This window comes from Balaenoptera physalus, assembly GCF_965194825.1.
Source record: "Balaenoptera physalus genome assembly, chromosome: 4".
Lineage (NCBI taxonomy): Eukaryota > Metazoa > Chordata > Mammalia > Artiodactyla > Balaenopteridae > Balaenoptera > Balaenoptera physalus.
Genome location: NC_138891.1, coordinates 64,371,730 through 64,398,608, shown reverse-complemented (window position 1 = coordinate 64,398,608; position 26,879 = coordinate 64,371,730). Strand labels below are relative to the sequence as shown.

The 26,879-nt window shown below is 38.6% G+C and overlaps 2 protein-coding genes across 7 annotated transcripts in view; one reads left to right on the top strand and one right to left on the bottom strand.

The window, feature by feature from the left end:
• The window catches only part of TMEM41A (transmembrane protein 41A), a 27,830-nt gene extending 22,915 nt beyond the window's left edge, over positions 1-4,915 (top strand). For both annotated transcript variants that reach the window (XM_082461558.1, XM_082461556.1), the window contains 2 exons: positions 2,948-3,088; positions 4,469-4,915. In XM_082461558.1, coding sequence (XP_082317684.1) covers positions 2,948-3,088; positions 4,469-4,686 — 359 coding nt within the window. In that variant the 3' untranslated portion in view covers positions 4,687-4,915. The remainder of the gene's footprint in view (positions 1-2,947; positions 3,089-4,468) is intronic.
• The window catches only part of MAP3K13 (mitogen-activated protein kinase kinase kinase 13), a 159,790-nt gene that overhangs the window by 9,370 nt on the left and 123,541 nt on the right, over positions 1-26,879 (bottom strand). For all 5 annotated transcript variants that reach the window (XM_082461447.1, XM_082461448.1, XM_082461449.1 and 2 more), the window contains 9 exons: positions 25,054-25,237; positions 20,605-20,796; positions 16,768-16,926; positions 14,723-14,881; positions 14,018-14,126; positions 5,836-5,945; positions 4,955-5,071; positions 4,125-4,262; positions 1-6 (listed from right to left, as the gene is read on the bottom strand). The exon at positions 1-6 is cut by the window's left edge and continues 781 nt beyond it. In XM_082461447.1, the coding sequence (XP_082317573.1) occupies positions 1-6; positions 4,125-4,262; positions 4,955-5,071; positions 5,836-5,945; positions 14,018-14,126; positions 14,723-14,881; positions 16,768-16,926; positions 20,605-20,796; positions 25,054-25,237 (1,174 nt within the window). The remainder of the gene's footprint in view (positions 7-4,124; positions 4,263-4,954; positions 5,072-5,835; positions 5,946-14,017; positions 14,127-14,722; positions 14,882-16,767; positions 16,927-20,604; positions 20,797-25,053; positions 25,238-26,879) is intronic.

Sequence of the window (26,879 nt, the reverse complement as noted above, 5' to 3'; positions counted from 1 at the left end):
TCTGGCCTGGGAGAAAAGAACAGGTTTGGTTTTAAACACATGAAGACACATTCAAGTTTGGGGAAATGTATCCCAGACCTTAAAATACACATAATCTTTGAATCAGCAGTTACATACACAGGGATTTATCCAGTGGAGATAACGGATGTGCACAAAGATGTATGTTGGAAGATGTTATGTTACAGCATTGTTTAAAATAGCAGAAAACTAGAAACAACCTAATCTCCACTTACAGAGGATTCCCTTTATTCCTTCTGGATTTTATTCTGTACCTCACTAGCTGAGTACTCAATCTCCTTTAAATTCTAATTTTACCCTACAGGCTTCTTGACCTCTTCCTCATAGTATCAGCTCTCAGCTTGGTGCCAATATGCCAAGGCACAGGCATGGGTGTTTGCTCACGATCAGAAATCTGTCTGATGATGGATCCCACAAGGGATCACAAAGAACAGAGGTCTGGGACCAGAGAAGGAAACCTCAGTTAATTAGACAAGAGGCTAAATTCAGGGAGTTTCGTCTAGACACGGTCCCCTTGAGGGCCGCTACTAAGTCATATCCACCTTTGCATGTGGAGGATACTAGCAAGGAGTCTTGCTCATAGTAGGTACTCAATAAATGTTTCAGGAAGGGGCCGAAGTGGGTGGCAGTAGAGGAGGGGGAATTAATAGAGAGCCCAGGAGGTTGTGGAGAGCCAGTAAGAGAAGGGCTCATGTGGAACGACCCTGGTATTCTACCGTGTTCCTAAAGGGAGGAGGGCCTCTCTCAGCCCACTGGGCTAGTCACGTGGATCATGTGCAGGAGGAACCCAGAGCCTGCAGGTAAACCTTACACACACCAACACCAAGGCACACAGGCAACCAATAAATGATTTCTGAACTGATGAACTGATTCAGGGCAGAGACTCTAGGATGCCAGGTAGTATCGCTACCTCCTTCCCCCCAAAGAGTAGCCCCACCCTTCTTTTGGACCAGACAGACACAAACGAGCTGGAGATTTCCGAGCTGGAGGGCCCAAACTCTTTTTTTTTTTTTTTAAAAAAAACAACAGAATCCTTTACTCAAATGAATTATGAGAAACCTAATATATAAAATAGATACAGTAAGAGAACAGATTGGTGGCTGCCAGAGGTGGGGGGTGGGAATAGGGGGTGGGCGATATGGGTGAAGGGGGTCAAAGGTACAAACTTCCAATTATGATATAAATAAGTCATGGGATGTAATGTACAGCATGGTAACTATAGTTACTAATACTGTATTGTATATTTGAAAGTTGCTAAGAGAGTACATCTTAAAAGTTCTCGTCACAAGGAAAAAAAATTTGTAACTATGTGTGGTGATAGATGTTAACCAAACTTATTGTGGTGATCATTTTGTAATATACACATATGTTGAATCATTGTTGTACACCTGAAATTAATATACTGTTATATGTCAATTGTATCTTAAAAAACCCAAACCCAGATATAGTAGAACAGCTGAAGAGAGGAGGGAGAGCAGAAGCCCCTCCCCGTGGGGCTCCCCCTCCGTGTCCTCTCTACCCCTGCAGTGGCCTCAGAGACACCTCTATTCAGGCCCTAGGGGGTCCCAGACCTTGTAAGGAAACCACAGATGCAGTTCTGCCTTCATCCTATGTGATGAAGAACCCAAACCCCAGCCCAAGTGGCTCCTGGTCTCACAGCTCATTACTGATAGAATCCAGACAAGAAGTCTCTCCTACTTGACAGTCTGGCTTGTTGGACAGTCAGAATACAGCTTGAAGGTGTGTACAAATCACTTGGGAGCTTGTTGAAATGACTGCATGGGTCTGGGATGGGGCCTAAGAGCCTGCATTCAGCAGCCACGCTCTCAGACGATGCTGAACTAAGGACTGCATGTTGAAGAGCCTCACAGGAAATCAGTAGGCATCAGGCAATAGGAGATGGGTTTTCTTCTCCTTCAGGAGAAGTTCAGTTAAAGGCTTGTCTTCGCACAGAAGTTCCAGGTATAATTGGTTTATGATGAGGCGGGTAGGGTACTGTGCTGCTGTCAGCATCTTCCTGTCTCAGATTCACAGCTTTGTGGTCAGCTGGCCAACTTGTGGCACAGAAGGCATCTGGATCGAGGAGGTCCTGGGGCTTTTTATTGAGGAAAGAAAGCCCTCCAAAGCCCAGTTAGGGCATCTATCAATACTTACACAGTAACTGGCTATGGCGGGATCTAAAAGAAAGCTGAGGTGAAAGTGCCATTAAGTCAGGTAAAGGCTGCGTTTATTGAACCTGGCAGTGCAAAAATCAAAGAATAACGCTGAGACAGCACTTCACAGTTGACAAAGCAATTTACAATATATAAAACACAAGTTTCCTACCATTACAATATCCATTTTACAGATGAGGGCACTGAGGGATCAGAGAGGTTAGCTGGCTTGTGTCCGTCACAAAGCTAGTAAATGGCAAAACTCACAACTTGAAGCCAAGTTTTTGGACACCAAGAAATAGTTCTTCCTCCATTCCAAGCTTCTCCATATTACGAAGTATTTAGATTATCTTATTAGACTATACTCACTCGTGATGGGCTTGGTGGATCCATCACTGAACTCCGACTCTCTTTTCAGTCCCTAACTAAACACAAACTGAAACCAAGGCTAAAGGATAATGGATGGTTTCTCATCTCTGATCGCCTCAGTGGGCATTGGCCTTCTGACTCTATAATCACTGGACTGTCCAAGTAATCTGAAACATAAATCCTTCAAGGAGCAATCAACTGAAAGCATAACTCTCTGCAGCTCTAATACCCACTCCGGGTTGCCTTTCCAGACAAGTTCAGCTCATTGACTAAGCATCTACTGGTGCTGTCAAACTCTTTCAAATGCATTTCTCACAGGCAAAATAAAAGTAAACACAAGCTCACACTGTGAAAAATTAAACAGTACTATTTTCTCCCAAAGTGCTCTTTGTTTTAACTGTCGGCAGACTGCAGGGAGGAGCCAGCAGGTGAAGTCTGTGCCTCGTTTGTACACCAAAAGAAGAGAGGTGCTGGGATTCCTGGAGGGTTTTGCCAGGTGCCAACTGAAAACAATTTCTCAGAGCTTGACCAGAAGATGGTCAGGCGCGGTAAGTAAAAGCAAAACTGGAATTAATCCATGTAGTTATCCCTCAGTAGTTTAGATTTATGTTAGTCATGCTGTGCTGGAATGGTCACTGTTCTGAAAGACTTAAAATACACGCTTGGTTTGCATTTTCTCACTGTCTTTATTCTTACTGCATTTAGCTCAAGTCTCACTGCTGGGTCTACACCCCAGGTTAAGAGGTTAAGGGATATTTCCTTCTTTTGCTTTAATTTAGGATAGGGTCAACTCTCCATTCCTTGGGAGGAATGAGGCTCTAGCAGAGTCTGGTAATAAAAACTGACTGGAAGAGCATTCTAAAATTAAACTAATATAAGGAAAATGTATTATAATTAGGGGAAAGGGCATCTTTTACAAAAATTTAAAAACCCATTTTTTTTTGAGTAACTATGATTTCCTAGGTGATTTCACACGTTGTCTTATTTAAACCTCACGAAAGTTCCACACAGGAGTGGGATGAGGGGAACTATATGGTTAGACACAGGTAATTATCAAAGTGCCTGCTTTTGTTTTTGGTGGTGGATTTACAGGCACTTATTACATTATTAAAAAGAACTAACTAAATGAATAAATAAAAGTGGGACATGCATGGACCAATGTTGCATAAATCAAGAATTATGGTGAACTCAATTCTGTGCACTAGGGGTCAAAAAAAGAAAAAGAAATCTCACGTGCTATAGTTACACCGTTTTACCCATGGGGTTGAGAGTGGTCAAGTGACATGATCCAAATCACACAGCTTCTAATAGGCAGAGCCAGGATTTGAATCCAGGTCTGTTTGGCCCCCAGTTCATTTCTCTTTTCACTATTCCATGCTAAGGTAATAAATATCAATGCCTCAGACAGTAAAAACTAGATTCCTGGAGTCCATGACACACTCTCTCCCCCCTCCCTAGGCCATATCTAGAGGCAAGTGCGCTGACGACGTGGCACCGTGTGGCCACACCCACCATCATCTGATCATGTATTTTAGGGGCATGTTTCCCCATTTATCTGAATATCAGGTCAGTACAGGTGCTCACCGCTTGGCCTGCATCCCAGGTCTGTGAGGCACGCCTTTCCTCTTCATGAGTTTCTCCATGGCATTAGGGTGGATTATTGGACGGACAGGATGTCGTTTGTAGGTCCCAGGATACTTCTTCTCCACTGCTTGCTCACGCCTGAAGAATGAAAGCAAAAGCTACGTCTCAGTCACCGCAGACAGAAAAGATGGGCAGAATGTTTTCACAGGTTAACTCCACCCACAGATTCTGGCCACACTTAACAGATACAGGCTATCTGAAGAATAGCAAGGCGGCTCTTCAGGTTAAAAAGGAAAAAAAAAAAAAAATAACTCAAACTAACCTGACTTCATTTTTTTCTTCAGGTCGCAGACGGACTTGGAGGCCAACCTTCCCGTCCCCAACATGCCTCATGAGACACAGAGCAGTGGCTGAAGTCCTACTTATTCTCAGCAGCTGCTATTTTAGTCAGGACCCCAGGGCTTCTCGCCGTTCTCAGGAATACCCTGAACCGCTTGCAGCAGCTGCCTTACTTCCCCAGGGGGCAGTAAGCTCCCACGCATCCACACCAAGCTCTTCTTGAAATGAGGACCCCTTTCCTGAGCCATTCGGCAGGTTGAAGTTGCAGAGGCTTGTCAAGCGCACAGCCCCCGAGAACCAGCTCTGTGGCAACTCCGCTCAACTGTAAGCCTCACCGGGGCGGGGACCTGTGCCCGGCCCATGCCCTAAGGAACGTTGGGCGGACGAATAAAATAGCTGCCGGTTCTGAGTAGCAGCAACCTGAAAGAGTAGTACATTTCAGCCAACTGATAGACCCACATCAGTCAGGACACAGTGGTCTGGATACATACTTGATTAGCTCCTTCTCCCGCATTTCTAGCTGCAGCATGATGGCACTCAGTTCCATGTATAAATTATTAGCCCGCTCAAGTTTTCTCTCATAGTGCTCACGAATATCCAAAGCATGCCTATCAAAGAAAACACAGAAGCAGTGAAGCTGATGAATGTGAGGGAGAACTAAGGTCAGCTCTAAAGAAACAAGAACAGGATGGTTTATCTCAAAAGCATTTGCCCAGAGGCCCTCTAAATTTAAGACTCCCTTGTCCGATGCAAAGACTCAGACAAGAGTGAGTGGGAGATGGGAAATCCAAGTTTTCCACTTAGTTGATTGTTAAGGGTCATATCCAGCCATACAGGATAGCCAGGAGGGCTACAGATAAAACTGAATGCAATTTATGTATAATTTACAGCCTTTGTCTATGCAGTATTGGCAATATCTTAATAAGAATACAGTATAATATATGTTAAGGGAAATATGCAGTTAAAGCACGATCACTCATCACTCATTTATACTTATCCACACTACAGATCCTGTCTAATCTAGTGGTTATCTGAGAACATATGTTCTATCCCTTGATAGATTATAAGCATCTTGAGGCCTGGTACTACATCTTATAAACTTCTGACCTTTCATGTTACCTAGGACAGCGGCTGAATAAACAAATAGCATTGCTCCAGGAATCTTTGTTGCAGAGATATAATAAAGGAGGATAACAGAGGTGGGGGGAGACGATAAAAAAGTGATATAAAGGAGGACCAACTTTTAAAGAGAGTAACAATAACCAGCAGAAGTGCAAGGTGTGTAGAAAATGAAATGATTCACAACAAGGGTTCCTGCTAATATCTGAAGACCTGGGAATGAGAAGAGGTGAAGTAGGAGACATCAGCTGACCTGAGCTCTTCTCTGCGCCTTCGAATCAGTTCTTCATCTAATCGGTGGATACAAGTGCCTTCACTTTTGATCTTCTCAAAGTGTTTTTTTACTTCTTCTCTCCATTCAGCCTAGGCAAGGACAAATTAGATTTTGTTAATAGTCCAGGAGTTTTAATCCCTGATATAACCATAGGATCATGTACAAGATTTCCCCCCCTGTATGCTTCTACTAAAGAGCCTTATAGAATAGATGTTCAATAAATGCTATTTGATAGCAAAATATCTCATGCTAGTGTATCTGCACACCCCACCCCACTCCTCACCCCATTTTCTGTATTTAGTCCAGTACTCAGTGCTGTCTTTTCTAATTTTCTGTCAGCACTAGCCATAAGAAACATCACAGCTGGCACGCTAGCCATCATCTCTGGAACAAAAGAGCTCAATTTTAAGTCAGGATGGTGGCTGAGAGAGCCTGGCTGGAAAGAAAAGCTCTGATAACCATATGGTACAAGCATGTGTCAGTGACAATATGATCATCTTTACATCTGGACCAGAATTCCTCCTAGGCTTTGTTTATGAAAATATCTTGAGAAAACATTTGGAATAGAAGATCCAAGGGGCATGAACAGCAGGAGATGGGGATAAAAATATGGGGAATTATACGGGAATTTGGGGAAGGGGGAAAGAAAAGAAAAGAGAGAAGGAGGAGGAGGAGAAAGAGCATGGCCAAACATTTTAGTAGTCTGACAAAAATTTTAGGAGAGGGATGGATATCTAACGTGTGATTTAATTGTTCAAAATGTAAGCCTCTTCCAATTTCCTAAACCTTTAGTAAAGTCTCTGACATTCACCTTGACTTTGGATGAGTGTTTTTATTTGTTTTGTTTTGTTTTTTTAAATCAAGGAAAGGTGCTGAACTTCATGCTTAGGTCAAAGACAGGAAAAAGATAAAGGAACAACCAAAAGATGGCAGGAACAGGGGCCCAAGCAAACAGAGTCAAAGTGTCCATGAAATTATAAATCTCCCAGGAATTCACAGAAGTATTAAAAAGGACATTGGACTTTGCATAGGGCATGGAATTTCAGACCAATTTTATCTAAATTTTAGGAGGTAGGAACATCTCTGCAGGAATATAGTCTACAGACCATTTCTAGAAAAGCAGCTAAAGGAGACGCTTCCTCAAATTATATACACACTACTATCCCAAGAAGCGAATGAGATTATCTAAAATAATTTCTAGTGAAGGCTAGATATGTAACCAAATGTTTCTAATTGTATCATCTTCTTCTAGAGCTATTCTATTACTTTTAGATTCATGTTAAAAATGATCTCTCTAGATCATGGAAGAAGTTATGCTTAAGTAGTTGTGAAGTTACAGAAGTTTCTCCCCAAATCTGCTGTTTCTCATTTTTTAAAAAAGTCTTTATTGAATTTGCTACAATATTGCTTCTGTTTTACATTTTGGTTTTTTGGCCGCGAGGCATGTGGGATCTTACTCCCCAACCAGGGATCGAACCCACACCCCCTGCACTGGAAGGCAAAGTCTCAACCACTGGACCGCCAGGGAAGTCCTTCATTTATTTTTATAGAGGAAATTATACTGCAATTATTTAGAAAGTGGTCATCCTACTTATCTGTTTATAATACGTTAGCTCTTCACATATATATATGTTGACTGACCATTGGGGAGAGATTTCTGTTAGTCAGTTGACTTTCGGGCATCAAACCTCACAGACAACGTCATCAAAGAGCCGAGATCTAGAACGCACTGTCCATTGTTTGGTAACAGTCTTTGACTGTATCTAAGCAGTAAATGCAGGTTTGGCTGAGCCCCAGGTAATGCTGTTCTCTCAGCCATCAGATCAAAGTCATGAAGTAGGAAGAGCATTTGAGCTTTAAGAGGCCAAAGATGGAAATCAAGAGTTGTTGGACCTAAGAAGGATAAGGGAGAGGGCCAAATGTGGGCCTTAAAGCATGCTCTTTTGTGAAAAACATGTCAGTAGATTCTACTCCAACACTTAAAGAAGGGACCAGGAAAAGGAATACCTCCCTCTGGCAGTGAGGAATCAGATATCACAGATCGGATTTTTTAAGTTCTAGAGGAAATAAACCTCCTGACATCTAGCTTACGGGAATGTGAAACTTAAAGAAAACCTTCTCAAGATTGAAACTTATTAAGAAAGTAGATTTCCCAAAAGAAGTTCCCTCTGTGGGAAAACACCAGGTACTGATTAATAATGTGTTTTCCCCAAAGGTACTGTGTTACAGGTAGATGTTAATTTTGGAGTTCCATCACTATACTTAGAATCTTTATGTAATAGGAGTTCCAATTTGCACTTAATCTGCAATTTAGACATTTCTGGGCATAACTAAGAAATGGAGGTGGGCAGGCTGAAGCCAATTTGCACAGAGATTAAGGAGTCTCTGAAAGAAAACATGAGGGAAGAAGGAATCCTGTGTGATCTTGACCTATAACAAAACCATCAACATAGGAGTGGAGAGGCATTTCCCATTTGTTCCACTAACACCTGTAAAATTTTGGGCCATAATCAGCACTATTCTGTGACCTTTAACAAAATGTAACTCAACAGGGAAAGGAACAATTCATTGCATAAACAGAACAATGTGCAACTTTGGAATATGGAGAAGTCCAGAGCTTCAGCAACTGCAAAAAACAGCAGCTCCTGGTGGGTGATGGCAGTGCCTTAAGGATATGGCAGCATCCACTGGATGCCAGCTGGGGACTACAGCCTTTCAGCAGAAAACAGTACTAACCAATAAAGTAATACCCAGCAGATGCTAGGTGGAAGACTGCCGTTCCAGCCGGAGTCACTGGAAAGTAGGGCAGACATTAATATGAGGCTGTTTGAGATCCCCCCCACTTGTTACTGGGGATTCCCCCAAACTGCATGTAGGGTGGAGGGAGGGAGTATGGAGTGCTTCACAAGGTACTTACGTCCTGTGTAAGCAGGTAAGGGAAAAATACAGTGACAGTTGGGTTATTGTCATGAATGGAATCCTCTTTATATCCCAGATAAGGCCTGGGAAAGGCTGTAACATCTAGAAGGTTTTTGTCTTCTCCAGTCTTTCAGTTATTCAATCAGTAGACTGAAGCTCTTGTACCCAAACCTTGCTTCTCTTCTCTCTCATAATATGTGTCAAAATGAAGCTGAATTAATATATCAATGGATAAATAAAATAGGATATATCCATACAGTAGAATATTATTCAGTCATAAAAAGGAATGAAGTTGTGACATATGCTGCAACATAGATAAACCTTGAAAACATGCTAAATGAAACCAACCTGACACAAAAAGACAACTATTGTATGATTCTACTTCCATGAAATATCTAGAATAGGCAAATTCATAGAGATAGAAAGTAGAACAGAGATTACCAGGGGCTGTGGGGAAGACAGAATGGGAAGTTATTGCTTAATGAGGTAATGAGAAATTTTGAAAATAGATAATGGTGACAGTTTTATAACATTGTGAATGTAATTTATGCCACTGAACTGTATATTTAAAAATGGTTAAAATGGCAAATTTTACATATATTTTACCACAATTTTTATAAAGTAAAAAAAGAAGTTGAGCCAGCTCCAGCCTAGCTTGAGGCATAGAGAAGCAGGATGTTGAGGGGCTAAGTAGTGGGAAAACATAGATTCTGAGTCAGAAGGGTCTTAGATGTTGTCAAGTCCAAATCTTGATTGGCACGAGTCCTCTTTACTGTCTCCCCACATAAGTGCCCAGCCTGTGCCTAAGCGCCTACTTGCTCATGATGAAATTACTCTTAAGGTAGAATAGTCTGTCCCTATAATGAGCTATCTGTCTCTTCAACTCCCAGCCCCTGAATTTCTGGGTGGTCATGGTGGCACTCAAAAGGAAACTAGAATGGTGCAAAGACAGAGGGTTGTGGAAGAGCTCAGAAGCAGGGCACGTGACGCACCTAGCAGCTGGGATCTGGGACCAGGCTAAAATGTTTTCTGAAGACTCATACCAAATGTAATTGAATACCAGAGCAATAATTACCTACTTGGAGAAATGGGTTATTGTCTAGGAATGAAGCAATAGCTTTGGCAGAATCTAATATTGTACTGAAATCGGTTGCTTTGTTCATCTGTTCTATATATGCTGCTTCCTTATACATGTGCTGTTGATGAGAAACAGATGAAGCATTTTTTCTCAGGAAGGAGTCAGCTGGGCTCTTGGCAGCACTCCTGACTGACAGTTCTGGGGGAAGGTGGCAACCAGCAGCTAGTAACCATTGATGGATGACTGATGAGGAAAGTGTTTTGTCAGCAGGCAGGAGGTGAGGCCGCAGGTATAAAAGTGCTATCGAAAAGCAAAACTATGTGCTAAAAAACTAGTTCTTGCCCATTGGGGGAGGATAAAGTCAAAACACAATTAATAGGAATTTAATTGCGGATGGAGCTCCCTAGCTGCCATCTTATCCATCTCAGGAGTTCATCAGAAAAAGTACCCAGAATCTCTACAGTGGCATATACTCAGCAATAAAAGGAATGAACTATTGATATGTACCACAACATAGACAAATCTCAAATGCATTATGCTAAGTGAACGAAGACAGGCACAAAAGCCTACATATCATATTATTCCATTTATATGACATTCTGGAAAATACAAAACCATAGAATAGAAGACAGATATCCTTTTAGCAAGGACTGGGGCTGGGAGGAAGGGCTGGATACAAAAGGACATGGAGAAAATTGGAATGATGAAAATGTTCTGTATCTTGTTTGTGGTGTATATATTTGCCAAAACACATCAAATTGTACAAGTAAAAAGGATGTATTTTATGTTTGTAGATTATACAGAATAATGTGACTTAAAAAAACTCTCAATCTTAAATTCCCAATTAGAGTTTGAGATGTCCTAGGTAATTTTGTTTCTAGCTTCCTATGTAACTTTTTCCTTTCTATAGTAGCAGCAAACACCAAGGACTTTAGTTATTAGATTTTTATAACATGTCTGAGATATATGGCAGACATTGTTACATCTATTTTATATGTGGGAAAATAGAGGCCCAGTGGCATCCAATTACTCATCCACATTAATGGTGTAATGGTGACCAGAATCCAGGTCCCCAGGTTCAAAGACCAGTGCTTCTCACATACATTAAATACCCATTCCTCAAATAGTAACCCATCATCTTTATAATTAGCAACCAGTGAATAACCATTTTCCCATTTCTAATAATAAAAACAAGGATAAATGGGTCTTAAAAAAAGAAAGAAAAAGTATCCAGAATGTAACACCTCCAAGGAGGCTTAATTTTTATAGCTTTGTGGGAGGTGAATAATAATAACAATCAAACAGTTCTTTACAGTTTATAATGCACTTGCATGTTTATTATCTTATTTGATCCTCACCAAAACTCCACAAGGAAGGGAAGATATGGTTATCCTCATTGTTTAGATGAGTAAGCTGAGGTTTAGGGAAATTTAGTGACTTATCCAAGGTCACAGGACAGGGGTTTAGGCTCAAAATCTGTTACTTTTCCCAGTACCTCCCTCATTACTTCATAAATATTGGGTTGGCCAAAAATTTCGTTCGGGTTTTTCCGTAAGATGGGTTTTCATTCGGGAAACATCCAAACGAACTTTTTTGCCAACCCAATACTTTATTATCATCAGCCAGAGATGGTCTGAATTTCAGACCCAGAAACAAATCAGCTTGTAAATGCCCGAAAGATTCTAGGAACTAGCAAGGGTATTTTGAACTATTTAAGGAGAGGTAAAATTTTATGCTGGGAGAAAACTGTGGTAGAATTTATGAATATTAAAAGATGTCCAATGCACTGTTTTTCCCTTCCATTCCTTCTCCTCCCCTTCCTCTCCTTTTCATACTCTTGCTCTAAGAGAACCTTCTCTGAGTTTAATCTTAATGCTGCATAGATTAATAAAAGTGAATTTACACAAGTAGGGATACCAACTGTGGGGACTTAGTTGTACTACACAGTGTTTTATATATATGGTGGGTATTCAGAAAGTGTGGCACTGGCTTCAGAAGTGATATACTGGGAGCACACAAGTAGAATCTGTTTAGAATTTGATGTCTTCCAAGTATGTACAGTTATACTCTCAATGGCTTGTGGCTTAGTATTCTCACCAAAAATTGCTTTTCAAAATTGTAGTACGTATAGTTTTCTTGTAAAGGAAGCAACGCTGTGATTGTAACCATATCTTAAAGTTTGAAAAATTTCCTAGAGAGTACTCACTATTATTCTCTTTCATTTCACAAGAGGACTTAAGTCTTCTTCTTAACAAAAGAAAATATTTGAAAGATTTCTAATCCAGTAACCAATACCTACATGTATTTGTATAGATAGGTAATAGTTTTAATAGTTCTAAGGGAATTTACCTGAATGCATATCAAAGAACATAGGAAATGTCATGAAGTTATCCTCTTATTTTCTCTAAAATCAAACACTTTACTTACATAATAATCCCCCAGAAACACTAAAAAACTACAGGGGCAAGCCAGACTATTCAAAGGCACAGTGTGGGGAGAGCTAAGTTTGTGGGTCATAGAGTGTTAGAACTTTAGGCAATAGAGGAAAGGTCTCTGATTTATTATTCCTTAGAAACTACAAAAACCTTGTTCCTTAATTAAGATATTCCCCGATATCTGATGGGCGGAGTATCTCTGTTTATCAGACACCAGAGAAGCAAGTACTCCAAGCCTCTGGCTGGGCCGGGTAATAAAGCATATTGGAGGACTTGTTTAACTCCCAGGGATGATGCCCCACCCAGTCCAGTTTGCTTTCACTGCATACTTTCCTGGTAGGTAAACTCATCACCCATTGGTGTTGGGGGCTATTAGGAGTAGACTGAGACACTAATTGGTAATAATATTTCTTCTCTGAGAAGAAATTCTCTGAGAATGAATCTTTGAAATCATACTGGAAGTCAATGCAGAGATGGAATTCATCTTGCAAAAATTCATTTTGGAAAGTGAGAAGAAATTTCTTCTGTATGAGAAGAAATTAGGTAATACTATATTTAAAACTCTATAAGCATAAAGCTATAATTTAAGATCGTCACAATTATTTCAAAAGCCATAGTTTCATCCCATTTTACTCCTTTTGCTATTGCCTGGGTCTGGTAGGGGTAAGTAAGGACCTCACGTATACTGATCCCTCACAACTCCCTATCCATGTTGACAGTGGTTAGACCACTGATCCTTATGCCATTTACAGCATTTTTATTTAATGGTCACAAATTTATCAGTAATGCACCCATGCCTTACAACATGTGATGGCAGATTCTCTTGTCAAGAGGTGAAATCTATTTCTCAATCTGGGTTAGCCCGTGACTTGCATTGGCCAATGAGACATTAGCAGCCACAATGCACACACAGGCTGGAAAGTCACGTGTGCGCTGGGGCTTGCTCTCTTGCTGCATTTGGTACCCTGAGAAGACCATGTGAACAAGCCCAAGTTAGCCTGCTGAAGGATAAGAAGCCACGTGGAGGAGAACAGAGGTGTTCTAGCTAATAGCCAGCTAATCGCTGGACTTGTGAATGAGACCATCTGGAACCAGCCAGCCTCCCAGTCGACCTGGCAACTGACTGCAGACACGTGAGTGAGCCCAAGTCAAAGCCAAATGAAGAACCACCCAGCATAAATTACAAACCCACAGAATCATGAGCTAAACAACAGCTTATTGTTTTAAGCCATAAGTTTTGGGACAGTAATGCAGTAAAGGCTAACAGATACATTAAATTATATTTTATTTGGTGCTACTAGGTGACACACTTAAAGTTAGTGAAAAGCCTAACTTAATCAACGGGCTCTCTCTGGAATTTAACTTTCCTCCTCTGTACTTTAGCTTTTCTAACTTTAAGGAAAGCAATATTTTCATGAAGGTCAGCAGTAATTCTAATTCAAATGTATGTACATACAGTTTTCATATCCTCTTTTCCTCTTTTCTCTCCAACAACTTCACCAGAACCCACTAGGAAGATGAATTTTAATACATGCTATCTTCAAATAAGAGAATAATATATGTTAAGTGCTTAAAAAACTCCAAAAATGTCATATGTGTGAGGTATCATCATTATTGTTTCACAATGAATAGAGTTATATAATTGCTATCAGAATCAGAATACCCTTACTCCTTCTCACTGAGAGTTTCCTGTCTGTTTAGCAGCACCTGGAACAGTTTCCAGACTTACCTGAGACTTGAAGTAAGTTTCTTGTGGGGTGGCAAGTACATCCGCAGATGCGATGTCTAAATGCATGAGTGTCTGCCGAAAAGAAGGTCGATTGCGAGGTTTACTCTGCCTAAAAGTTAAAAAAAAAAAAAAATAGCTTGTGCATTTGAGAAGTTGTGTCCAGGAGGATAAAGATTTTACTCTACTTTATAAAAAATATTTTTGACTCCATGTGTGGCTATGTCTCAGGCAGTTTTGAAGTACTGAAGAGCAAAAGGAAAATGTAATTATGAGATATCTCTAATGATGAACTGGAAATCTCTAGGATCTGTTTTATAATAATTATCCCTTAGGACTGGTAAAGTAATGATAGCTATCATTTACTAAGGCCTACTATTTTAAGATATCACACCAAATTCTTTATTTATAATTTTTAATTAATCATAACACAACAACTCTATGAGTAGGTGTTATCCCCATTTTACAGATGAGAAAACTGATACTTGGATGACATACCCAAAATTACACAGATAAAAAAGGGCAGAGCAAGTATTTGAATACAAAGTTCTCAAATTCCAAGTCTCCTAGACTTTACACAAAGTAAGGTTATTCACTCCAAATACACGTTAGAGACTTCCTTGCAGTTTTAAACATAGTTTAGAGAGTTTTAAATATGGTTTTGAGGAAGAAGGTAAAAGAGAATATTGGGAGAAACATATTTCTTACCATGTCTGCTTCATAAGGATTTTGAATCCATCAGGGCAAGTGGAAGGAACTGGAAGGTGTAGGCTATTGCTTCCAACACCCCAAATAATGGCTGAAGAGTCTACATCTTTGTACGGGATCTCTCCTGTCAGCAGCTCCCAGAGCACCACTCCAAAAGACCTACAGTAGCACCGGGAACAAGTATAAAAGACATTTCAGAAAGACTGACTTGTATTTTAGTTATTCATTTATTAATTTTCAATCGAATATATACCCAGTTTTAAAATTCTAATATTGCTATAGGAAAAATAGAAACAGCCAGGAAAACTCTGAAAAAGAAAATTAATGAGGGGGTAACCAACAACTATCAGATATTAAGACATACTATAAGGCTTCAATAATTAACACTGGTGATGAATAGTCAGACAGAATATTGGAATGGAATAGAAATCCAGAAATAGACCCAAAACATATAGGAACTGAGTATATGAGAGAAGTGACATCTCACACCAGTGGGGAAAATTGATTATTCAATAAATGCTGTTGGGAGAATTGGGGAAAAAATTAAATCTACACTTCATCTTACATCAAGGTAAATTCTAAATGTATCAAAGATTTAAATGTGAGAAACGAAATCATAAAAATCGTCAAAGAACACATGGAAATTAAAAAAAAGAATCTTAGAATGTTGAAGTCTTTTCTAATTAAGAAATCCAGAAGCCATAACAGGAGAGATTGATAAATCAAACTGCTTAAAAGAAAATCTTGATGTGGAAAAAAACCTCCACCATAAGAAAAACAACAAAAGTGAAAAGTACCTATAATTCATATACACAAAAAGATAATCTCCTTAATATATAAAATACTCCTGTAAGTTGATAAGAATAAAAGATCAGAAAGCTTAGTAAAGGATTACAGTAGTTCACAAATAAGAAATTACAAATGGTTCATAAATATATGAAAAAATGTACAACCTTATTTATAATATTAGAAGAGGAATGCAAATTAAAACTGCACCTAAGACACTGTTTTTTTACCTATATGGTTGGCAAAAAAATCCCAAAGTTTAACACATTTTGTTGCTGAGACTGAAAAAACACTCTTACACATTTGTTTTGGGAACATAAATTGGTATAATCCCAAATGAGGACATTTTGGTAATAATTACCCAAATTACAAATGATCCCACATTTCTACTTTATCTTATTTACTCTTTACTCTTATTTACTCTAAAATTACATGCAATTTTAACATATGCTATTTTTTTGGTTTTAAGTCTAAAAGTTACTAGTAGCCAATTTTAAGAATGGAAGAAAAGCAACTATAGGGAAATATACCGTTTTTTTTGTTTTTGTTTTTGTTTTGTTTTGTTTTCTGCCAGGCCACGCAGCATGCAGGATCTTAGTTCCCTGACCAGGGATTGAACCCATGACCCCCGTAGTGGAAGCGAGGAGTCCTAACCACTGGACCACCAGGGAAGTCCCAAGGGAAATATACTATTAATAGCAGAGATTTGTAACCTCAGAGGAAAAGTTAATAAAGATTAACCCCCTCCCAAAAAAAGCATAGCCCATCAGGGCTGTTTAATAAAAGGGCAAACAGCCCCATACACCTCAAATAGGTCTAAATCATATAACTGTATCACAGCAAAGTACATCACTGATATACCCAATGATGGTCTGAGTCACCAAGAATAGGTAAACTTTGTTTAACATATTTTATTCAAGAAGGTGAAAATTATATAGTATATTTCAGAAAGACTTTTATACTAAATGGCTATATGAAGTGAACTTTTAGTTTTCCAGAAAGTTCAGCATATTCTCTGGGAGTCCCCCAAACTGATGACTTACTGAATGGATATTCACCCTAATTCCTTCTCCCCCAATCCTTCTTACCAGGTGTGATGATCATGCTGGGTAGTACCTCAGATTATATGAGACTGAAATCAACCAGAAGTGAGTAATACTAAAGAATATTTTGGGAAAGTAGACGTGTTGAAAGAGGAAAGCGCTAACAGGGTGAAAGTGGGAACAGGCTTTCTGGTTGGCACAGATGGCACCACTCACCATATATCGACTTTTTCTGAGACAGGTTCATTCCGTATCACCTCTGGCGCCATCCATGCTACTGTGCCAGCGAAGGACATCTTGGTACTTTTATCACTAAGTTCCTTAGATGTACCAAAATCTGAAATTTTTACTGCATCTGTGTGAGTCACTAAAACACTTTAAAAAGAAATAAAGAACACATCCAGATCGTTAGTATTAATGAAAATCACGACTAACTGGCAACTGAAGATTTTGTTTGCTGCCTCCTACCTTGCAGAATTCAGCTCTCGAGTTCCAGTACTACTGGGGCATTAGCTACACACCACAAACAGCATCACTCATACTTGTGAGGTAGCATAGCATAGTGGGCTTTCTACATCTGGTTTTATCCTGCCTCCACCACTGCTAACTGTGTGACCTTTGCCAATTACTTAATTCTTCTAAGCCAGTTTTCTCATCTGTAAGATGGAGACAATTCAGGTCACAGTATCTTATCCACAATTCAAAAATCTCCAAAAATTCTTTATAAATATTTTTTCATATATATAAAGCAAACTCAATTTATCCCACTTTGTGTGACTGTCAAAGGTTTTGCTGCAGATTTATGAATGTGGCTGATCATAGGATGTGGCCCCGGACTTAGCTGGGGGTGTAAGGTAATGCCCTATGTTACATTTCTGAAATCATCTGACTCCAAGAGCTTTGGATAAGGGATTATGGGTCTGTAATAATGGTCTCATAGAATTTTCATTTGAACTAAATGAGGTAATATATGTAAAGCACCCATCTCAGTAAACACTGGGTTTCATCCTTGCTGGTCTCAGACAACTCAACAGGAAAAACACTTCTTTTAAAACACTGTTTAAATGATGGCCAACTAAAATCATGCATGGGACCATGACACAAGGGATTCATTATTATAAAAGGCTAATAAGTATGCTGGGATTCCATTAATGTTGATAAGGAAAAGCAGGAATAAATTTAAGCTTAGGTAGATTCCACACAGTCATGTTATACTTGTTACAGTAGTGATCTGGTTTGTGACTTGGGGCAAACTGCTTTTGCTAGCCTTAAAGTGAATAAAATCTAGTACCAGTCAAATCCAGAGAATTAGCATCCACACACACTAGACTGAATTCACTTGAAGTAACCTGTTTAGAACTTCAGAATGTTAATGAGTTAGGGCTTCAGAGGCTTAATGATATAGAGACTTAATTTTAACAAGAAGTCTTAATACTCAAATAGTATCAGAATCGAGGCGGCTAGAAAAGAGAAAACTTCTCAATCTATCTCCTTCCTCCTCTATGTGAACCAGGAACTTGACATTTGCCCCCCTCCCCGCCAATGTCAGATGGCTCTCTACCAAACAGTTCATTGCTTATGATTGCTTTAGAATACCTTCATCCATATCTTAACCCTGGTTTTGTATGTGACATATATAATTTACATAATTTAGGAATTTTGATTTAATCATGTTAGTCTTGGTGAAAATGCATAAGGATTAAAATATCATGGGATATCTGAGATAACTGGAGAATTGATGGTATCATATATGCTGAAAATAAAAAAAGGTGATAAGCACCTAGTAAGAAAAACACTAGAAGCTTCCTCTTCTGCCTCTTTTGTTCTGCTCATTTTGGGACCTGTTAGTATGACAAGAGGGAATAGACATGGGAGGAGACTAGAGAAGATACAACGTTGGGACTTTTGTGAAGTCTTCTGAGACAAAGTTGGGGTCACACAGCCTAAAGATTTAACGTAGGTAATGAAATCTCTCTTTACAGCAGATTGACCTTTGTCTTCTCAATGTCAGCTTGGAACCCAAAGAGGCCAAGGCTGCTGGAGGTTCGGGATGGTACTGATAGCAGAGGGAAAGACTTACTGGGTAACAAACTTATTGCTCTAATTTTAATTTTTTTATTTTATTTTTTAAAAAGATTTATTTTATTAATTTATTTTAGGCTGCATCAGGTCTTAGTTGCAGCACTTGGCTCTTCATTGAGGCATGTGGGATCTTTCGTTGCGGCGCGTGGGCTTCTCTCTAGTTGTGGAGTCTGGGTTTTCTCTCTCTAGCTGTGGCGCACAGGCTGCAGGGCATGTGGGCTCTAGTTTGCGGCACGCAGGCTCTCTAGTTGAGGTGCACGAGCTCAGTAGTTGTGGCGCGCGGGCTTAGTTGCCCTGCGGCGTGTGGGATCTTAGTTCCCTGACCAGGGATCGAACCCGCGACCCTTGCATTGTAAGGCGGATTCTTTACCACTGGACCACCAAGGAAGTGCCTGCTCTAATTTTTAAGTGACAAGAGGTAAAGAGAGTAGCGTGTGATCTACATATCCTAAAATTTCCTGAATTCTTCCTCTAAAATTAATTCTTTTTTTTTTTTTTGGCCACTCTGCCTGGCTTGCAGGATCTTAGCTCCCTGACCAGGGATTGAACCTGGGCAGCCACTGGACTGCCAGGGAATTTCCTAAAATTAATTCTTAAGGAGAACAAGGTGGTTAAGAAGGAGGCCATTCAAAGAGGTCTTCGGCAAGTATTTTGTGTACCTCATGTGTATGCAGTGGATGACAAAAGCAACAGATTAAAAAATGTGTAATGTGTAAAATGTGTAAAAAATGTGAACAGAAGGAATGAACACTATAATAAAGTTTATTGGCAAGTAAAGCAAGGAGAAGGTTGTTCAGTGAGCTAACGACTATAATAAACATTGTTGAGAACTATGGTGATAAATAGAAGCTGCTTTGAAGTTGATAATCAAGGACAGATTTGTATCTTCCATGGAGAAGAGGCAGGATTAATTGTGAATCCCTCATCTTCACATGATGAGGGAGAATGCAGTGGTCTGTGGTCTAAGTTCTGGGTTCAAGTCCTAGCTCCATGACTTTGGGCTCTGAGTTCTAGATTTTCTTACATAAAATGATAAAATGATATTTGTTATATCTATTCCATACATTTTTGCTAAGATCAAAGCAGATGTGATCATGGATATTTTAAAATGTTATAAACCATGAAAGCACTATGCAAATATGTTTTTGGAAAAAGATTAATTCTTCTCTGCTTCTCTAAACAAAAATGTGGTGGGAAATAATGAAAATAATGTTTAAAAATAGGAGCTACACTGAAATATACCATTTAATCAATTCCTTTCCTTCCTTCATGCATTTTGGGGAACTGAATAAACATTCCTCTTGAAGTGGTTATTGGTAGCCGAAGAATCATTTTGAAAACAGGTTACTAGAAACAGCTCTGCTTCTCTTAAATAACCAATTTATATTATTTAATGGACACTGTGAACCTCATTACTACTTGTTTCCTTCTTTGCTTAGACTCTAGGAAGCTCAAAGCCAAATTCATAAGCCACCTCTAACAACTGTACAGAATCTTATGGCATACATTTTGTGAACAAGCTGTAGTTAATGTTTTTATTTTCTCTTTGCCTCTGTTTCTTATCCATTTTTATCCTGTTGTATATATTTCTGAAACTCAGTTTTTAAAAAATTGGTTTTCTGGGGGGAACACACTAGGAAAACAACAAGTCAAGCCTTCCAGTGGGAAAGTCTGGCATTAATTATCTGAGATGATGGAAAGTGAATACTTTAGTTAATAATATATTTTGTTTCATAGTTGTACAATTAAAAGGCAACAAAAAGGGAAAACTACTGTCAGGTGCCTGGACATATCTGCCATATAGGTAAGTAGGTTAACAGTAATCCCCCAAACATGCAAATAGAGTTATCCACTGTGCTAATTTAAACTGAACTGAAAATATGATGTCCAAAAGCTTCAACTATGGTTGATAAAATTCCATATTTCAAAACAATAAAACAAAATGGCTGAAAAATTAGCTCCAGAACTCACTTAGGTGATTTGAGATCACGATGAATAATTTTATGGAGGTGTAAATAATTCATTCCACTTGCAATTCCTGTGGACCAATCTACTAGCAATCGAGGTGTGATCTTCCTGCCAGCTCGCAAAACCTCATAAAGTTGTCCGTGGGCACAGTATTCCATGATGATACAGTAACATGGGGCCTGAGTACAAACACCCCTTTCAAGAAAACACAGACATGTACATGAGTACACACATACATGTAAACATATATGTATACATATTTATATTTTAAGAATATTTAATAAATTTAATAATTAAGACCAGTTCTCTGTCCAAATTATTTAAAAAATGCATATAATCTTTCCTGATTCTTAAATTACCATTTAAGTCCCTCTAGTCTACATGTTTCTTTGTTATGCACATAGACAATTTTAGTTTGTTTTGTTCACTTTAGATATCTATATGCTATGCTATATCGGTGCTTTTTCTGTGGGACCATTCCATTCTAGGACAAAGAGCACCTTTCCCTGAGACTTGTGTAGGCTGGATATTTTAGACTGTGAAGAATAATTTAAATATCTTCCTTTAAAAATTAAATGGAAAGTTTTATATATAGTGTACAGAGAGAATTCAAATAAAATATTGCTATTTTTACTATTTGTTGAATTTCAAATTACTCAAATTTAAGATAACTAGACTGAGGACCAAAAGAATCAATTTTCTATGTTATAGAGTAGCTGAAAAACATTTCTGTTTAGAACAAAAATAATGTTACACAATGTATTATACACCTATGCAGCCTCTATTTTCATCAATTCCTACATCTTCTATGAAGCCTTTCCTGATTATTCCAGTCTAAAAAAAAATCTTTCTCTTCTCTAATTTCCTATGCTACATATTTGTTTTTTATATGCAATTTTTCTCTGCCTGTACAGATTATCGGTTCCTTAAAGGAAATGGTCTTCAAGTTCTTTTCTTTCTACCACATAGCTTAGAAGTTCACAGCAAGTCCTTGACAAGTATTTTTTAACTTCACCTGAATGTTGTTTGCTGATAAAGCCTTTGCACAAACAAGTACAGGGGCAAGGGGTAGGAGGAAGAGTACTAACACGAAAGAACATCCTCTATTTGTCAGGCATGTTTACATGTTAGTTAATTGTCTTATTTAATCTGCCCCAAACCATTGTACGATAGATATTATCTTTTCCATTTCTACAGGTAAAGCTCAGCGAGGAAAACTGACTTGTCCTAGATCATACAACTAATACATGACAGAGCTGGGATTCGAATCCAGTCTGTCTACTTCAAAGCCCATGCTCTTTCCACTTATTACGCTACACTGCCTCCCTTCCAGCTTTTAAAAGTTTGTATAAACAAGCATATTGGGGATTCCTATATTAATACTGTTATCCTATAAAAGTGGGAAAATCATATTAGCTCTACTTCACAGTTTTGTTCTGAGAATCAGAAAAGAGAAGAAAAATTACCATGAGCAATTCTCTGTGTCTTATTTCTTAATGATACGTATGCTTTCCTCCAAAAGAATATCATTATTCTACCTACAAGACTCCCAGCTAAAGTCCTCAGCCAGCTACCAATTCATGTCCTATCTCTTAGGCTGCCGTTAAGTGCTGAAAGAATTTAGAGGTTGTGACTTGTGATCATGTGAAAGTCTTATAACAATGGCAGATTATGAATAAGTATAATTAGTTTTTATTTTCCCTGCCTTGATGTGCCTGTCAAATGCCACAAAGCTATTTCTATTACTCTCCTATCATTTTCTAAGCTCCCCAGAATTCTCATCTTGATTTTTAAAGAAAAAATTTTTTTAAGTTTCTGTTACTTGACTTTCAGGAAACCTCAGTGGAGCGCAAGTATACAGCAACAGACAATTTAATTTTTACTACAGAGAAATAATGAATAAGGGCAGATATAATGTAATGTGCTTAAGAATATCAAAACAAATATTTGTTTGAAACTACTCAGCATCTTACTCAAGTATGTTTTAACTTGTCAGACAAACATTGACATAAAGGGCCTAACAGCGATATGTTATACACTTTTCATCTTTCTTGACTGACAAATGAGAAGCAATCATTCCATCAGCCCTGTACTATGACAAGACATCTTAGTAGCTATAAATAACAGCTCTATAATCACTTCTAATTGCTACCTTTTCTTCCCTTTGGCACTCAATTCCATTAGGAACAGGCAGGTTGGGTTTTCTTAAAAGACTGCTTAAAAATTGGAAGAAAAAGAGAATATAGTATCCCTTTCTTGCACTTCCCTTCTGTACATGGTTCTTACTAACTTCAAAAGAAGCTGAAAGCACAGAAATCAGTATCCAGAGAGATGTACTAAAATCTAATCATGCCCTCATATCTTCCAGACGGTTCTGAATGATTCATTGGCCAAGCAACACATGGCACAGATGGCTGCAAACATAACACTGCACAATGCCTCAAGAGCATGGTGTAATGGGCCAGGGACACAGTCTCACTATTGTTTTCCATGTAGAGGTAAAGACAATTCAAGCATCTTCAGCCCAAAGAGTTGGACACCAACAGAGCAATACTTATCCATAATGCTGAAAACTGTATATGCAGGTAGGAGGGTCAGAGGGTAAAGCGGGGAAAAGACTCAGAGGAAAAAGGAAGAAACAAAAGAAAGGAAGGAAAAATCAAGCTTCTCGCACTCATCCTCTGAGGACACATTTCTACCTTCAGTAACCCACGACGTCCTGCTAGAAAGCCCTCTTACCTGGGACTCATAGCCTAGTTCACTTCGGGAGGCCAAAAAGCCATGCTCATCTATAGAAGATTCAGCATCTCAAACCTAGCATACCAGTGATTTAAGCTTAAAGTTTAGTTAAATAAAAGGCTCTTCCTTCCATTTACGAGGGTAACCATACTGTAATGATGATCCTCTCAGTGAAGTAAAATGAATGAAAGAAGTGAGCCTCTGACAGACTTGTCTGCTTAAAAATAATCCTCCTATTGCCTTGAGAAACTTATCATCTTGGGAAGGATTATAATTGGTCTCGATAGCATTTTGTTTTAGTTTCACATCCTCCTGGCCCTCCTAGGGCAACCAATAATAGAATCACTACAGCAACTGAAGTTCTCTCCCATGTCCTCTGCAGGGATGTTCCTTCCACAAGGAAATGAATCCAAGGACTTCACTTAGTATCCCAGTTGAATGCTTCTCTTCTTTTCATACTTCTTTCCCTTTCCGTAAGGGGTCTTGTTTGGGAATCAAAACTCAACCTCAATACACATTTAAACCCATTCTACAAAACTTGTACCCATGACTTCTATTCCTTACTTTGGGGATATATTTCCAATTAGAAATCATTGCATGACATGTTTAGCTTTATAATCAGAGTTTTAGTGAGGAAAGGATTCCTCTTGGGGGCTGGAGGAAGTCCCTCCTAGGTTAGGAAAGGGGAATTTGTAAGTTATTCTACTTTTAGCTATAGGCTTATTGGTCATACTATTTTCCAGAATTGAAATATATATAAATTCAATATGTATTATATAAAAATATACCAAGAAGCTCTAATTTCTAATCTTTCTTCCTTCCTAAAGGCTTTCTTTCCTGTTCTTCACCTTTCTTCCTCTTAAGCCATTCATTATTCATTTGTTCAAGCCTAGGGCAAAATTTCAAGGCTGGTAAGAGAAGGAACTTGAGGGAAAAGTACAGACAGAAGAGATTATACATATTCAGAGCTCAGAACTGCCAAGTTTGGTGCCTTCTACAAATTTACCTCTGAATCTTTCCATTTTGCTAGGGATCCCTGTCAATATTATGAAAATAAGGGACTAAACTAGAAAGATACGTTCACATACTCTTGAAAACAACCACTTTGTGAAATAAATATAGCATTTAACTTACTATCATCACTAATTCTACTATTATTAGACTTAGAAAGCTGAGTGTTTGGCATTCCTTGAAAACGGATCTGGCAAAACCTGAGGCAGGGAGAAATACTCTGAAGGTACCTGTTATTACAAGTTAATATTTAAGAACGGACACTAATAGAAACTAGTAAGAAAATACATCTCTATTTACAAGGAACTAATTGTTCTCTGATCACTTCAGATGTTAGCTTTGTTTTCTTAACTGAATTTTAGGATGTTCAGGTTATCTTCAAGTAGCCTCTGTTATCCTACTAATAATGACATTGATTCAGCAGATCTGACTGCTTGGCAGGAATACACTTTCTCCCTCTCTGTCCCACATACATCCCTTCCAAGAAGTGCGTGCTCTGGCAAAAAGAACTATTAGACTATAAAATCCTTAAAGACATGATTCTAATATAATAGTTCTTTGGTACCCTCCCAAAGCACCTAGCACAGTGCTAAGTCTGTAGAGTGTTCTTAACATGTCTTTCAAAGCAGGAACTTAAATATATATACTGGGGGAAAGAAAATCTCTATTTCTTTAAAAAAAAAAAAAAAAGCCTTGACCTACTTGAAAGCGATGATGTTAGGGTGCTTCAACTTCCTCAAATGCTTGATATCCGTCTCATTCTGTTCTCTCACTTTCTTGATGGCCACCTCCTCCGCTCGGAACTTGCCCAAGAAGACAGCTCCCTGGGCTCCACTACCCAGCCACTGCAGCTCTGAGATCTCCTCAAATGGCACTTCCCAAGTATCTAGGCACACAAGTGAGAAACAAGCTTAAAGAGATCGCAATGGCCCCTTGTAGAATGCTCAGGGGCCATTCTACAAGGCCAGTCTGAAGGGACCAACTTCACCATCACCCAAAATGACCTCTATCCTTTGTCTCTCACCCGGTAACTCTCCAAAAGATATAACCTTTCTATGGGTCTTGATACCATAGATAAGATATTCACATGTATTAGTCTGTATCAATTTTTAACCAGTGAAATTCAGCAGATCAGAGATCTCCTCCAATATAATCACCTCTGAACAAAACACATCCTGACACTCCCACAGCCCCACCTCCTCACTTGAAGCTTGCATGTTCAGTCAATTCACCTATCTGTCTCTACATCACCATCCCTACCCCATCACCCATTATAAGTGTTGCTTTATTCCTCTTTGAATTTCTAGTGCAGGCTCTCAATTAATCCTTGCTGAATGAATTTTCAGTGATACTCTCTTAAAGATCTAATGATGTATAATAATTAAATTAGTATTTACCTTTTATTTAGTACTTACTATACGCCAGACACTAGCATAGTGCTTTAGATCTGTCATGTGTTTAATTCTTACAACAATCCTATAAGTCTGGCCTTATTATGGTTATTTAAAAATGAGACAACTAAGCCATAGGGTAACCATACCTTAAGTAACTTAATCAAGGTCACATAATTGGTAAGTGGCAAAACAGGGCCCAGGACTCCAGAACTGGCTTGAGTCCAGGGACTGTGTTTTCTCTACTATACCACATTACCTCTCATGAAGTATTTGAGAGAGAGGGTCATTAGTCATGATATATTTATTCATATAGATGCAGTATTTTCAAGTTTCTGTTTTTCTTAAAGCTTAATTTCTTTTTGCACCAAAAATGTAACAGGGGTCATTTCTAAGTGGTGGCATTATTGATTATTCATGTTATGTCATTTATCCTTTTCTGTATTAAAAATTTTAAACCATAAGCCTATATTACTTTTATTTTTATTTTTAATTGAAGTATAGTTGATTTACAATATTGTGTTAGTTTCAGCCTATATTACATTTAAAATGAATAAAATGCTATTTAAAATAGATCAAAAATTCAATCAATATGTGCTTTAATCTCATGCAACTTAAAAAGAAGACTATAATCCATTGATTATCCTGTTTGCCAGTGCATTATCACTGCACCGGTCAGAAATGAACATCAAAGAGCTAAGAGCCCCACGGAGTGAGGAGAAGATGATGACAATGCTAAAGGTTATGAGAGATTCTTGTCAGATCACCAATCACTTAAAGGCCACTGTTTGCAGAACACTGAACAAAGTAGTGTTGAATCAGCTTTGAAGATATTCTGGTCTTGAAAGCAAATCAACTCACTACTATGTCAATGAAGCAAGAGCAGAAAGAGTAGAAGGGAACTACATTTCCCTCTTTTCTAATTTTCTTTAACAGAAAAGAAATTCCGTAGATGCTTAATAAAATGTGGTTTCTCATTACAAAGGTTAAAACATGACCTTCAAAATATAAATGCATAGAGCAGAAAAAATTATAGTGAGGGTGATTAATAGCATGGGCACTTGTCCCATTCTTCTGGTATGAGCAGTATTAAAGGTTTCTGCTCTACTGAAATTGAATAGATGCTATACAAAAACA